General features: G+C 42.8%; 1 protein-coding gene across 1 annotated transcript in view; it reads left to right on the forward strand.

Moving 5' to 3' along the window:
* IL1RAPL2 (interleukin 1 receptor accessory protein like 2) overlaps positions 1-16,215 on the forward strand; it is an 824,602-nt gene that overhangs the window by 368,400 nt on the left and 439,987 nt on the right. Inside the window, exon 5 of the mRNA XM_066582114.1 lies at positions 13,865-14,018. Coding sequence (XP_066438211.1) covers positions 13,865-14,018 — 154 coding nt within the window. The remainder of the gene's footprint in view (positions 1-13,864; positions 14,019-16,215) is intronic.

Raw genomic sequence — 16,215 nt, forward strand, 5'->3', positions numbered from 1 at the left:
CAGCTGCAGAGAGAATTCAGCGCCTCTGTCTGAATTATCAGAGACGTTCTTGCATTTAAGCATTATGTTCTACCACCAGAGAGGCCAAAGAAACAAATGAGGAAATCTGGCAGACATGTACAGTATGATGTCTCTCTAGTGGAAGATTTTCTAAATAGGAGCTACAGTAAGCGGAGACATTACCAGACGTGTCCAGCGGATAGACTTCCTATCGTGTAATAGTAGGGGATGTGCGATAACATTTATAAATGAGCGCTATAACATTAAAAGCCTTAGAGCGTTGTTTAGCATGTGCGTGACTCAGCCGCCAAAGTGTAAGTAAAACAATATTAGGAGTCACCTGGGAGTCCGGCTTCCGGTCCCCACTATTCCGAGCACATACACAATGGGTAATGAATGGTTCTTCAGTCCTGGCAGAGTGTCAGCTAGAGGATAATGCACCATCTAAGGATTGTAGGTCTCAATCCAATTATACCTCCTGCTACTTGCCCAACTTTTATTTATGCTGATGTTTTGCACGCACTGCTTTCCTAGGATATTGAAACACTTAGCAAACATTTTCCTAGTGCTGCCATCAATTCATGGAAGGTGACATGTTACATTAAAGCCAAAGCCGTATAATGTGCATACAGTTTGAAGCCAAATGTAAGGCCTTGTGGACTGCAGAAAACCAATGCTAAGTTATACAAAGGTGGAAAATTTTACCTATAGAAAGCCACGAGCCTTTACTGGATCCCTATAGGCCACTGATTTTATACGGAGGCATATATAGGTTTTTTGGGGGGACAGAAAGAAAAATTGTGCCATGTTCTTTAGAAGAAGTAGTAAGGAAATATTGTCCTCCAGAAGAATCGCTGCAGCTGTAATCTCCGTAGGGTTCTGTTACTTATTTAAAGCGAAGTCAGACAAGCATTTTTTTGCGTGTGCTTATGTGCACAAAAAAAAGCACGTCTGATAGAACCATTGGTTCCTTGTATGGAATTCACCTGTCTATCTCTGACAGGCGAAAAATACTCACATCTGCAAAAGATAGGACATCCACGCAGCGGGAAGGTCCATGCTGCACAGAAAGTTTCCCTGTGCAGAGTCCCCTCATCACTAAACACTGTGACAGCTTTGTCAGTGTTCAGTGACAAGGGGATTCCCGGCAGGGATGAAGGAATCCCCTGCCACAGCTGTGAAAGCTGTGGCAATGGATTGGGATGCCATCCCATTGCTTTCAGTGGGGCCAGGGCTACTGCCGCTGGCCCCATTGAAAGCAATGCAGTGAATTTTAGGGAATGGCTTGAAATATAAGCCATTCCCTGAAAATCATCACTAGCTGGTGTAAAGAAAATAAACATCACTTCTTCACCGCTGACATGGCTCCTGAGCGTCTTGTCGCTGGCTTCCCCAGCGTTCTTCTGCAGTTTGTTCTCCTGCCGGGGATTTAAAAGGCCTCATGGAAGGGCTGTGTCTGATTGGCTGAGCATTCAGCCAATCACAGGCAGCGTTTAGCCATTCATTGTATGACAGCTGAGTGCTACCTGTGATTGGTCACAGCGCTCAGCCAATCAGAGGCAGCGCTCAGCCATTCATTGAATTCAAGGAATGGCTAAATTCAATGAATGGCTGAGCGTTGCCTGTGATTGGCTGAGCACTGTGACCAATAACAGGCAGTGCTCAACTGTCAATCACTGAATGGCTGAGAGCTGCCTGTGATTCACTGAGCACTCAGGCAATTAAACACAGCCCTTTCAGGAGGCAGGGATTTTTAAATTCCCCGGCAGGAGAGCAAGCTGAGGAAGAGTTCCAGGGAAAGAACGCAAGAGCCCCGACAGCGGCGGAGAGGTGATACATTTATTCATTTCTTTACAACAGCTAGGGGTGATTTTCAGGGAACAGCTTATATTTCAAGTCTTACCCTGAAAATCACTGCGGGGGTTGCTGGCATTGCTTTATATGTAGATAACACAGGATCCACCATTCACAATAGGTACAAGCTGTGACCATCTACCCCCTCCCTGCAAAATAGCCTTTGCACATATCACAGAGCAGGTCTTGAATAGTCTCCCATACAAGTCAGTGGGCCAGCTCCTGACCACTGTGTGAATGGTCTATAAAGCTGCTGTAATGCATATCTCTAAATGATAGTAAATGCAGCTCAATTAGGATTGCAAGCTCCATTATCATATACAGACAGCGGAATAGAAAACTTCTACAATCAGAAAATAAAAAAAAAACAGATTAGGAAAAAAGGAATACGTTTTTCTATCTGGGTTTATTCAATTAAAACAATTTAGGTGATATAGTTCCTTTAACCCCTTAACGCCACAGGATGTAAACTTACATTATGTTGATGATGCGGGATCAGAAGCTGAGCCCTCACCATCCCACAGCGGAAGTTGTCTGTTACCAATAGATGGCCTCCCGCTGCAACAGCGGGGTTACATAGTAATATCCGCTGTTAACCCCCTACATGCCACGATCTATGTAGAGTGCCTTGCTATTGCCTATGATCACTGCTGTGAGCGCTAAGGCATTGCAGTTCAGAAGTTCTAATAGTGTAAAAAAAAAAAACATGTAACAAAAATTTAAAAAAATCTTTAGTATTTTTACTATTTGTATAACAAAAAAAAACTAAAGCCCCGCATATTTGGTATCATTATGTTCGTAACGACCTGTACAATCAAATGAATGCATTATCTTCTAATACAGGGCAAAAACAGTAAAAATACTCCCTAAAAAATGGAGGCAAATGCTTATTTTCTTTGTTTAGCCTCCCCAAAAAACTTAATAAGGATCAAAAGAGCCACATGTACCCCAAAATGGTACAAATAACAAGTACAGTTCATCACACAAAAATCCAGCCCTCACAGAACTAATAATATGTTGCGTCCATAAACAAAAGAATAAGCACAACTGTGTGTAACATAACAAACAAGCACAACCGTGCAACATAAATACAAAAAGGAACAAAGGAAAAACCTTTCCCTACAAACCCCTATCACGGGATGGAGCACTGCCTACTCAGTGGGCCGATTGCTTCCGACAGGTGCGGACCCACACTTGTACTTAGGCCACTAATAATTCCCTACCAGGGAGCCCTGATACAAAAAGGGAACAGTAAACGGTAACCAGCAGTGGTACTTAGGTGTAACAGCAATCTGCAGCAAGGAAGAGGAGCTCCAGTGGCAGGCTGTGCTCTTCAACAGCAATCCAGGGAGCAACTGAAAATTAACCAGCACTGAGGTCAATACTAGCACAGCTTAAATCGGGCAGGGCCACTCAGACAGGTGAGAACTGACATCGCTCACCTGACATGACGCCCCTCAACCCTAGCAAAGGCAGAGATACTCTAAACCCTGGTCCGGCCTGAAAGCAAGGTGAAGACTTCAGAACGGCTGCAACAGTACCTCCCCTTCTAGAAGAGGCCCCAGGACCCTTAGGACCATGACGACTTGGATTCAATCTGTAAATGTTTTTACCAGACGATCCACATGAACATCAATGGCTGGAACCCATGACCTTTCTTCTCGTCCATTACCGCGCCAATGTACTGCAAAGTATTCCTGACTCAACAAGAGTCCAAAATGCGACTTATCACAAACTGCACCTCCCCATCCACTAAAACAGGAGCCGGGGGTGGTGAACCATTCCCAGAATCGATGAATCTTTTGAGCAGGGATTTGTGGAAAACATTGTTAATCTTCATCGCACTGGGAATTTCTAACTGAAAAGCGACCACATTAATCTTCTCAATGATTTTAAACGGACCAATAAATCACAGGCAAAGTTTAGCAGACTGCTGCTTGAGTTTTATATATCAGATAGACAACAAAACCAAGTCTCCAACACAGAATACCGCCCCCTCTGCAACTCCCTTGCTCCGCCGAACTGATCGCTGAAAATTTCTCTGAACCTTACCCTACCCAGCCTCAATATCAGAACAGAACTTATTTGCTCCTTGTAGCTCCGAAACCTGCTTGGAAAGGGGACCAAAACATGGGTGAAATCTGTAATTACAAAAGAACGGTGATGTCCCCGTAGCCTCCAGTGATCTATTGTTTAGAGCAAACTCAGCTAAAGGTAAGAGCCTTGACCAGTCCTCCTGGTTTTCCGAGACATAATATAGGACAAATGGTCAACTACTGACCAAATATCCCCGCACACATAAGCAGATGGAATTGCTGTAATAAATACGAGGAATTAGTTTGTGTATTGGCCAATGAACTTAAGCTGCGAGCCCAACTTCAAGGGTACGCGTTTCTCGCGGTCCCTACTCTAAATGAGATAACATGAACCTGAACCCTGCCTGCAAGCAGAGTGATCACCTTGATAAAGGCGGCCCTGCACTAGAAACTAAGGGCCACACTAGCCTAGAGATGATATATGTTCCAGCAGCACAGGACACAGTTCATATTCCAACCTACTAGGGCTAGCATGCAAGACAGAACAAACACTGAACAGGACTGTTCACAGCTAATGTCTGGCCACCTGCACAGACACTGGACAAAACATTGTTCACACACCTAACACATATACAGGCATGCAAGACTACAAACCCTAGAGTTAATGGATACCAGCTTCCTCTTGCAGAGAGGCTCATGAATATATATGCAGCAGACCCATAGGGATTGGCTGGCAGGAGGAACTCCACACCCAGTCAGCTTAATTCTCCCTCACCTGTGAAAGGTGTGCTCCTGGAACCCTGTAGTACAACAGATCCCAGCAACACAACCTGTCATAATAATTTCCCCAAAAAAGGGTTTTTATTGTTCAACCTATTAGGGACCAAGCACCATAAATTTACAGTGCTTGGTCCTGGACTTTAAATCCAGCCCATAGTAAAAATACAATGGGGGGGTTTAAAACCTCTGCTTCTGTAATAAATCAGAAGCATGTCGGGTTGTCAGCTATTCGTCACAGCTAATAACCCAGAGGAGAAGGCAGGAGGGGTTGTTAACCCTTTCTGCCTCCTTCTTTCTTTAGTACACAGCACTCAATGAGCGCTATTTACTAAAAAGTGAAAGTGGAAGTATAACTTCCACAGCACGAGCCGACAGTCATGTGACCGCCGGGATTCCCTGGGATAGCAAAGCTGCAGGGTCATAGAAGACCCCGGTCAGCTATCAGCTCTGCCAGTGAATATTGTCACTACAGGGAATGTTTTTCCTTGTAACTGGGACTCCTATGAATGCCTCAGCTACAGTGGGAAAGTGTCAAATTAGAAAAAAAAACAAACATGTGAATGTCCCCCAGAGGTCTTATCATCAGGGACATAGATCGTAAAAAAAATTGTATACATAAGTAAAACAAAATTACAGAATAAAATAACAATATATACATAAAAAAGAAAAATAACACAAAGCCGACGCCAACCAAAACCATCGCCTATGAGCCCTGTAATCCAAAACCATACATATTATATATCAAAACATCCGAAACAAAATGAGGAACCCATTCCCATAATTTATTTCAGTGTAAATATACTAATTTAAAAAAAAACTATAAATGTTAAAAAAAAACTTTTTTTTTTTAGCTTTTTATCCCCAATAAAACAAAAAAACTGAAAAAAAAAACAGTGAAAAAGATATTAAAAATAATTTTGGTAGCTGAAGGAAAAAACAAGTGTCTGGTCCTTAAGGTACAAAACAGCCTGGTCCTTAACTGCTTAATGACGCGGCCCCCTTTTTTTTATCCATTTCCATTTTTTCCTCCCCTCTTTAAAAAAATTGTTACCCCTTTATTTATCCATCAACGTCGCTGTATGAGGGCTTGTTTTTTGTGGGAGGAGTTGTATTTTTCAATGGTTCTATTCAATGTACCATAGAATGTACTGAAAACCGTAAAAGAAAATTCTAAGTGGAGTACAATGAAAAAAAAAACAACATTCCACCATATTTCAGTGCATCTTGTTTCTACGGCGCACAAACTGCAACAAAAGCGACATGATAACTTTATTCTTTGGGTCAGTACGATTAGTACGATACCAAACTTGTATATGTTTTTCAAAGACATTTAATTTTTTTAATTATCTGCCGCCATCTTCTGCACGCAATAACTTTTATTTTTCCATCAACGTAGTTGTGCGAGGGCTCATTTTGTATGTTGGTACCATTTTTGAACACAAACGACTCTTTGATCGCTTTTTATTGAATTTTTTCTTGGAGACAGAGTGACTGAAAAATTGCATTTCTGGCGTTCTTTTTTTTTTTCGCACGACGTTCACCGTGTAGGGTAAATAATACTTTGATAGATCGGACTTTTATGGACGCAGCAATACCAAAATGTATTTTTCTTTTATGATTTAGATTTTTTTTATTAGAATTATGGTAAAAGGGGGGTGAGTTAAACTTTTATTACTTTTTTTTTTACAATTAATACAAATTTTATTTTCACTTTTTTTTAAGTCCCCCTGGGGGACCATAACTCGTGATGCTTTGGTCTTATCATGCACACAGTAATGTATGGCATCTAACTTGGGCAGCCCTGCTAACTACTAGGTCCTTACAATTTGTTTCAATTGTTTGAAAGATTGTCTTTGCATGTAAATGGGCCTTAACAAAGACCACATCTTTGCAAACAAAAGCCAGCATAGCGAGCATCTGATTCAATTGACTGTTAGAGCTGGGGGACCCCATCTGGCTATAAACACAAGTGTTATATTTAAAAATATAGTCAACTATTTAATTAATGGATGGGTTAGAAATAATTCCCACCCTTGAAATCATGAAACGAGGGACAATACCTGTGGCACGCATAACAAACTATTTTAGCATTGAGTCACACCTCTAACCCTGTCCCATCACATTTGTGCTTGCACACACTAAGGCCTTAGTCAGACGGGCGTTTTTAGCCGCGATTTGCGCATGCGTCTGGCGATTTTATAAAACCATTGCTTTGCAATGGTATCGGGCACATGAGCGCTTTTAATGCGCTCGTCCGATAAATTATAGAACAGAAATCGCAGATCGCACCTATCTGCGATCTGCGATTCCTGTTCTCTTCTCTATATGCGCTCAATGGGGCCGGCGGCAGCAGCGTCGACCCCATTGAGAACATATAGAAGACAAATCATTCTTCTCTGCCACAGCTGTAACAGCTGTGACAGAGAAGAACGATGTTTGCCCATTGAATTCAATGAAGCCGGCAATACAGCCGCTCCATTGAAAGCAATGGGCTGCCGGCGTGCGCGGGGTGAATTGTCGGGAAGGGCTTAAATATATAAGCCCTTCCCTGCAATTCATCCTAAAATGTGTTAAAATAAAAAACAAATTGTATACTCACCTTTCCGCTGCAGCTGGAGTCCAGCCGCGGCCGCTGTCAGTTCTCCTGAACTGCTTCTCGGCACTATTTAGCCAGCGGGGCTTTAAAATCCCCGCCTGCTGAATGGTCTGCCTCTGATTGGTCACAGCCCTGACCAATCAGAGGCAGGTTTCACTCACACACCAATTCATGAATTCATGAATGGGTGAGTGACTGCTGCCTCTCAGCGCTGAGCCAATCAGGGGCAGGTCTGACTCACATCCATTCATGAATTCATGAATGGGTGTGAGTGAGACATGCCTCTGATTGGCTCAGCGCTGAGCCAATCAGGGGGCAGGTCTGACTCACACCCCCTTCACACCCACTGCAGGACGGCCGCGCGGAGCTCCGGCTGCCGGGAGAAGGTGAGTATATATATATTTATTATTTTTACACATTTTAGGATAAATTGCAGGGAAGGGCTTATATAATTAAGCCCTTCCCGACAATTCATCCCGGGCTCGCCCTCAGCGCATTGCTTTAAATGGAGCTGGCTCTATTGCCGTCTCCATTGAATGCAATGCGCTGGACAGCTCCGGCCCGTTTCTAATGAAACGTGGCTAGGAGCAGATTTTCGGGCGATTTGCGGGCGACTTGCACGCACCGGTCACGCGATTTTCGGATGCGTATCCGTCATGCGATCCGCAAATCGCGTGAAAAAACGCCCGTGTGACTAAGGCCTAAAAGTGCCTTCGTTGTGCAACACACAATAATGATGACCCCTTAGTGCACAATACAGTAATAGTGCCCCTTTCTGCCTTACACATACTACTCTCTTTGTGTTGCATAAAGTAGCAGTGCTCCCTCATGGTAATGATAATAATCTTTATTTGTATAGTACTGACTTATTCCGCAGCCCCTTTATCACCCTCCACACAGTTAGAGTATCATGTAGAGCTCCCCTCACAAAGGAAGCCACTTTAGAGTTCCTCTGGCAGAATACCGATGCCCCCATTAGAGACCCGCGCATGATATGATGCCCCCCCAGTGCCCTAATGATCCCCTTTATACAGTAATGATTTCCCCTTAGTGTCCCCTCACAGAAAACTGATTTTCCCTGTGCTATTGGGGAAATAAAATAATGCAGGCTATCTGTAAGCAGAGAGATGGTGAGGGAACACTTAGCTAACTTAAATGAATTCTAGTCTCAAGGTCCAGGTAAATTGCATCCTAGGATACTAAAGGAAGCAGCGGAGGTAATTGCTGAACTACTCACAATAATCTTTGAGAAGTCCTGGAGAACAGGAGAAGTCCCAGAAGATTGGAAAAGGGCAAATGTTGTCCCTATCTTCAAAAAAGGGAAGAAGGTGGATCCAGGAAACTACAGGCCTGTGAGCCTGACTTCTATACCAGGAAAGATCTTTGAACAAATTATTAAACAGCATGTATGCAAGTACTTGGATAAGAATGGAGTTATTAACCAGAGCCAGCATAGGTTTGTAACAAACAAGTCATGCCAGACACATCTAATTTCCTTCTATGACAGTATCACCGACTGGGATGATCAGGGAAATGCAGTGGATATAGTTTATCTTGACCTTAGTAAGGCATTTGACAAAGTATCTCATGCCATTCTTATTGAAAAAATGACCAAATATGGGATTGACAAGGCAACTGTTAGGTGGATTCACAACTGGCTGAGTGATCGTATTCAAAGAGTGGTCATAAATGGCTGCACATCCAAGTGGAAGAATGTATCAACTGAGGTACCAAAAGGCTCTGTCCTAGGCCCAGTGTTGTTCAACATTTTTATAAATGACTAGCTTACCCGTCGCGCGTTGCTGCGAAGACAGATAGACATACATTCGTTTTTATATATCTAGATAACAACCAATCACAGCACAGTTTTTTTAGGTTACCTCAGTGGTATAATATATAACCAATCACAGCGCAGCTTTGATGTTACCTCAGCTTTATAATATATAACACCCAATCACAGCGCAGCTTATATGTTACCTCAGCAGTATAAAATATAACAACCAATCACAGTGCAGCTTTCATGTTACCTTAGCAGTATAATATATAACAACCAATCACAGCGCAGCTTTCATGTTACGTCAGCAGTAAGAGAAATAACAACCAATCACAGCGCAACTTTTATTCTGCCTCAGCAATATAAAAAATAGCAACGAATCACAGTGCAGCATTGATTTTACCTTAGCGGTATAATATATAGCAACCAATCACAGCACAGCTTTTATTTTACCTCAGCATTCTCAATATCCAGCAATTGTCTTGCGAAACGTTCAGCGGATGCATTATTTTCTGGTTGAACACTCATCCCGTTACTCGTAATGCCTTTTGCTTTTGTGCTTGAGATGGAAATCAAACGATCTTTGTCTGGGGGGGCATAACTGTCGACGATGCTCGCACGCACGCCACCTATCATAGGATAGATGTACTATGCCAGTAATCTTCCCAGGAGTGTACTCAACAACTTCCCATTAATTTTTCCTATTTATGACATAATCAATGCTCGTGCCAAATTTCACATTTTTATGACACCGGAAAGTGAGAATTACATTCCGTACGTAAAATTTGGACGCTAATTCTTTTGCTCATAGAATTGAATAATCGAGTTGGGACCCATTAGCTTTTCCTATTTATGACATAATCAATGCTTGTGCCAAATTTCACGTTTCTATTAGCGTAAAATTTGGACGCTAATTCTTTGGCGCTTAGAATTGAATAATCGAGTTGGGACCCATTAGCTTTTCCTATTTATGACATATTCAATGCCCGTGCCAAATTGCAAGTTTCTATGTGAGAAAATTACATTCCGTACGTAAAATTTGGACGCTAATTCTTTGGCGCATATAATTGAATAATCGAGTTGGGACCCATTAACTTTTCCTATTTATGACATAATCAATGCTCGTGCCAAATTTCCCATTTCTATGACACCGGAAAGTGAGAAAATTACATTCCGTACGTAAAATTTGGACGCTAATTCTTTTGCGCATAGAATTGAATAATCGAGTTGGGACCCATTAGCTTTTCCTATTTATGACAATCAATGCCCGTGCCAAATTTCACGTTTCTATGACATTGGGAAGCGAGAAAATTCGATTCCGTACGTAACATTTGGACGCTAATTCTTTGGCGCTTAGAATTGAATAATCGAGTTGGGATCCATTAGCTTTTCCTATTTATGACATAATCAATGCTTGTGCCAAATTTCATGTTTCTACAACATCGGGAAGTGAGAGAATTAGTGGCAATGATGGAAATCGAACGATCTACGTGGGGGGGTCGTAACTGTCGACGACGCACACACGCGCGCCATTTATCGTAGCATAAATGTACTATGCCTATAATCTTCCCAGGAGTGTAGTCAACAACTTCCCAAAGTTTTATGGCGATCGGATGAATGGTGTAGTAGCGCATAAAGGACAAACACACAGACAGACAGACACGCATACATTCAATTTTATATATATAGATATGGAGGAGGGAATTGATGGGAAAGTGATCAAATTTGCCGATGACACAAAGCTAGGAGGGATAGCTAACACTAGGGAAGAGAGAGAGAGAGAGAGAGAGCATTCAAAAAGATCTAGAAAAGCTTGCACAATAGGCGGGAACAAACAAAATGGTATTTAACAAGGAGAAATGCAAAGTCCTACATCTGGGTAAGAAAAAAGCAGAAAGCACATACAGAATGGGAGAAATAGAGCTAAGCAGCAGCACATGTGAAAAAGACTTGGGTATACTAATAGATCATAGACTGGACATGAGTCAACAATGTGATGCAGCAGCCAAAGAGACAAACATAATTCTGGGATGTATTAAGAGAAACATAGAATCTAGATCACATGAGGTAATTATCCCCCTCTACCCTTCCTTAGTCAGACCTCATCTGGAATACCACTTTAAAAAAGACATAGACAAACTAGAGCAAGTTCAGAGAAGACTTACCAAGATGGTGAGAGTTCTGCAAATTATGTCCTATGAAGAACGGTTAAAGGATCTGGGAATGTTTAGCTTGCAAAAAAGAAGGCTGAGAGGAGATCTCTGAAGGGTTTTCACAGTGCAGAGGGATCAGCCCTATTCCCGTTTGCGCAAGAAAGACTAGAAGCAATGGGATGAAACTGAAAGGGAGGAGATACAGATTAGATATTAGAAAAAACTTTCTGACAGTGAAGGGTGATCAATGAGTGGAACAGGTTACCACGGAAGGTGGTGAGTTCTCCTTCAATGGAAGTGTTCAAACAAAGGCAGGACAAATATCTGTCTGGGATGATTTAACAAATCCTGCACTGAGCAGGGGGTTGGACCCGATGACCCTGGAGGTCCCTTCCAACTCTACCATTCTATGATTCTACAAAAAGATCTCCTAGTGATACCACTATGAGGGGACTTTTGTTTGCCCCCTCTTATTGTTCTTTCATAGTAGTGAGGTCCCCGACATAGAAAAGATGCCTTCTTAGTACCGCCACACAGAAAAACGTAAGTAATGCCCCTTTATTCCCCCCACATACTATGATTTCGGCAGTGAATGGTGGAGCAGGGAGCTGATGGATCGTGCAATGTATTAAGATCTACAGAGGGACTACAAGTTGGCTCCATATCTGGAAATCCTACCAGAGCCCATAGAGCACCAGCTCCTGAGCCACTACAGACTGAGCGCCCACAGCCTGACCATTGAATCAGAATGGCACAGGCAGAACTACAAGCCCAGGGAGAGCAGACTGTGCCGACAGTGTGACAAGGAGGCTGCGGAAGATAAAGTCTTCTTTTTGATGTGATACCCCAGATACTCAGTGATGAGAGCCGCTCACTTTAAGAGACTCTGACTCGGACTTTAGCTCCACGGAGGAGGGAGAAAAACTCCACATCCTGCTAGGGGAAGAGGAAGATACAGTGGCCACAGTAGCACAATATGCCACTGCCTACATAGACTGATAGGAGTGTGATATGCCATGGACTCCTATACCCCTTACATGCCATTAACTCTATACTCCCAATCCAGAAGTGCCCTTACCCGCTAAATCTCCAGTCATGATCTGCCACCTCTATCCCTCATCCCTCTATCCTTATTTTCTAATCATGCCACTGCAAGATCTTGCAATCTTCTTCTGATTCTTCATGCAAGAACAAAGTGACATTAGTTGATAGGTCCACTCTACGATTATAGCACTGCAGATGTCTGTGTTTGGCCATAGCCATAGCCAAAACTAGCGATGATTAAACTTTCGAAAAGTTCAGTTCGGACGGTTCTCCGAACTTTTGTAAAATGTTTGTTTCGGTCCGAATTAGATCAAAGTCAACTGGAAGTTCAGCAAAACCCTTGAAGCTTCTGTATAAGCCTTATAAACCATATACAACCCACTGAGAGTGTTATGCAGGCTTTTTATGGCTTTTAGACAGTGTTATACGTGTGTTCAGGACTAGTCTCGAGCGAACTGAACCAATAGAACCCTGTTTTGGATAGAACTTTGCTAAAAGCTTGGTTTAGGTTTGTGCCGAACTGAATTTGTAGCAAAGATTGACCTGAAATAGGGTTCTACTAGTTCAGTTCGCTCAACATTAGCCATAACCAACAGAGGACATGGCTGCTGAAGATTGTTTGAATGTGTTTTCTCTGTGTATTCTGTTACTCTTCTACACTCCAAGCAAATCTAGAAAACCATTCTTCACGTAACTTTTATAGAAGTCACCTATCTTTGAAAAAAGTTAAATTGGCTCCAAAAGTAAACTGAGTAGGCTCCTAAAATGGAACCAAGGGCGTAACTATAGAGGATGCGGTTGCACCCAGGCCCAGGAGCCTTAGGGGGCCCATAAGGCCTCTCTTCTCCATATAGGGAGCCCAGTACTATGAATAAAGCATTATAGTTGGGGCCCTGTTACAGGTTTTGCATTGGGGCCCAGGAGCTTCAAGTTACGCCTCTGAACGGAACCTTTATTTATATACCACTGTCTTAATGGATTCTAGATAGATGGAAACTACTGCCGAATATTTGTATCTCTCCACTTTGCTCAGTTCTGCTCTCTAACCTCTCTCTATGACATGACTGACATATTGTATAATTTAATTTGTCCATGGAGAGTGTATTTATAATACGTAGCCATGAGCATTAGCACAGTAGGCATCCACTCTCTTACTGCATATTATCAAAGAGCAAACACATACGTCACATTCAGAATCTTCTGGAATGTGTTCCGACTTCCATACTGAGAAGGTAATTCAAATGAATCAGCTCGCGGTGAGTTCTGTAGTTCCTAAGCTCTATTATTATGGATGGTAATTTACTTCTTATAAAGTTTAGCCAGTATTTTACTGGATTTATTATTTTTTACTCTCATCTTCCTTGCCGGAAAAGACAATTGCGCCTGACATTTAAAGCCCTTTTCAAACTAATTTTCCTATGTAATTAAACCTATCGCATTGTTTTCTTTTGAAAAACTCGCCTGTCTATCAGTATGTAAAACTAATTCTAAAATAACACATTGTATGGATGTCTCACTTTATTCTGTTACTAAGACAATGGCTTAAATATAAAACGTAGCTAATACATAAAACAGCTCATGCATTTAAGTAGACTCAATGTCCTCTCTAATTGTGCTTTCTTTGCAGGAATGCAAGCCAAAGAAATGGAGAAGCCAGATTATACAGAAGGGAAATAGCCTTTTGATACAAGATGTTCAAAAAGACGATATGGGAAATTATACCTGTGAAATTAAGTTTGAAGGCCGGCCAATCAGGCGGACAATTCAGCTAAAGGTAACAGGTAAGAACTGAATCAGAATGGTGAACTTCGTGTGGGCGATGAATCTTTTTATATCCTCATGCTATTAATGACTCAGGGTTGGCGTTCTATTAGATTGTGTTTTGTGCGGTTGCTAGTATTGTTGTCTCTCTTGCACATATTGGATAGTGTATTTCCATACAGAGTAATAATAAACTTATAATAATAAACTTTGTTTGTATAGCGCCAACATATTCCGCAGCGCTTACATAGACAGGGGGATACAGAAAGACAAAATACAAACATTACACAACCACGGTTACATAGTAATCAGTTGATGGAAACAATAGGGGTGAGGGTCCTGCTCCAACGAGCTTACATACTACAAGTAGTGGGGTGATACAGAAGGTAAAGGGGCTGGAGATGTGCGCGGTATGGTGAGGTGGAGAATGAGGTATTCTATACACATAGACAATGGTCAGACATTTAGCCATGTGACAGCAGAAATGGTATGACTGCAGGAGCGGTTTATGATGGCTAGCAGGGATTGCAGTCAGTAGGTCAGGGAGCATGTTATCAGGCGGCGTACAGAGGGGTTTGTTTAGGGAATGCGGTATGCCTCCCTGAAGAGGTGCGTTTTTAGAGCACGCCTGAAGTTCTGCGAGTCCTGGATTGCCCGGGTAGTCTTTGGTAGTGCGTTCCAGAGGACCGGTGCTGCTCTGGAAAAGTCTTGGAGGTGCTAATGAGAAGTTTGAATTAAAGGGATGCTCAGTCTTGTTTTGTTAGCGGAGAGCCCGGGCTGGGTGATGGATTGAGATGAGGGAGGCAATATAGGGGGGTGTTGCACTGTGGAGGGCTTTGTGGATGAAGGTAGCAAGTTTAAAGTGAATTCTGTATTTAACGGGCTGCCAGTGCAGTGACTGGCACAGGGCAGAGGCGTCCGAGTAGCAGCTGGACAGGAAGATGAGCCTGGCTGCTGCATTCAGGATGGATTGGAGGGGGTAGGGTCTGGTGCAGGGGAGGCCGATCAGCAACGAGTTGCAATAATCGAGCCGGGAGTGGATGAGGGCAAAAGTAAGCGTTTTTAACATGTCCACAGTGAGAAAAGAGCGGATCCTTGCGATGTTCTTGATGTTCTTCATGTTAAATAACCAATGCCTAATTATTAAGCCATATGGTGTTTATTATTGTTGAGCGAAAGAGTTTGGTTCGTCCGATTTGCTGAATTTCGGCAAAGTTTGGTTTGGTCCAAATGAGTTTAAACCGAACCGAAACTTCACCAATAGCCCTAAATATTGAAGAATAACGTTGATGAAGGTGGTCTTGTGGCAGTTAGCACTGTTGCCTTGCAACACTGGGGTGCTAGGTTTAAATCTGACCAGGGACAACATCTGCATAGAGTTTGTATGTTCTGTATTTCATAATAGTCACCTTTGTCTTTATAGCTCATGGACTTTACATTACTTGATGTTTTCTGACCCCATTGGGGCTCACAATCTGTAGTCACTAGAGATGAGCGAGCGTACTCGTCCGAGCTTGATACTCGTTCGAGTATTAGGGTGTTCGAGATGCTCGTTACTCGAGACGAGTACCACGCGGTGTTCGAGTCACTTTCATTTTCTTCCCTGAGAAATTTGTGCGCTTTTCTGGACAATAGAAAGACAGGGAAGGCATTACAACTTCCCCCTGCGACGTTCAAGCCCTATACCACCCCCCTGCAGTGAGTAACTGGCGAGATCAGGTGTCACCCAAGTATTAAAATCTGCCCGCCCGCAGCTCGCCTCAGATGCGTTGTGACATAGCTGAGGGACAGTGCTGCTGATGCCGGAGCTGCTATAGGGAGAGCGTTAGGAGTTATTTTAGGCTTCAAGAACCCCAACGGTCCTTCTTAGGCCATAGTCAGAAATCGCAGATCGTACCTATCTGCGGCAGCAGCGCCGACCCCATTGGAGAATATATAGAAGACAAATCATTCTTCTCTGCCACAGCTGTAACAGCTGTGGCAGAGAAGAACGATGTTTGCCCATTGAATTCAATGGAGCCGGCAATACAGCAATGTAGAAGCCCTTCCCTGCAATTCATCCAGAAATGTGTAAAAATAAAAAAAATATATATACTTACCTTGTCCCGGCAGACGGAGTTCAGCGCGGCCGGCAGTGGGTGTGAAGGGGGTGTGAGTCAGACCTGCCCCCTGATTGGCTCAGCCTGGGCTTCTATAGTTAAGCCCTTCCCGACAATT

This window comes from Eleutherodactylus coqui, chromosome 10 (genome assembly GCF_035609145.1).
Source record: "Eleutherodactylus coqui strain aEleCoq1 chromosome 10, aEleCoq1.hap1, whole genome shotgun sequence".
NCBI classification, from domain to species: Eukaryota; Metazoa; Chordata; class Amphibia; order Anura; family Eleutherodactylidae; genus Eleutherodactylus; species Eleutherodactylus coqui.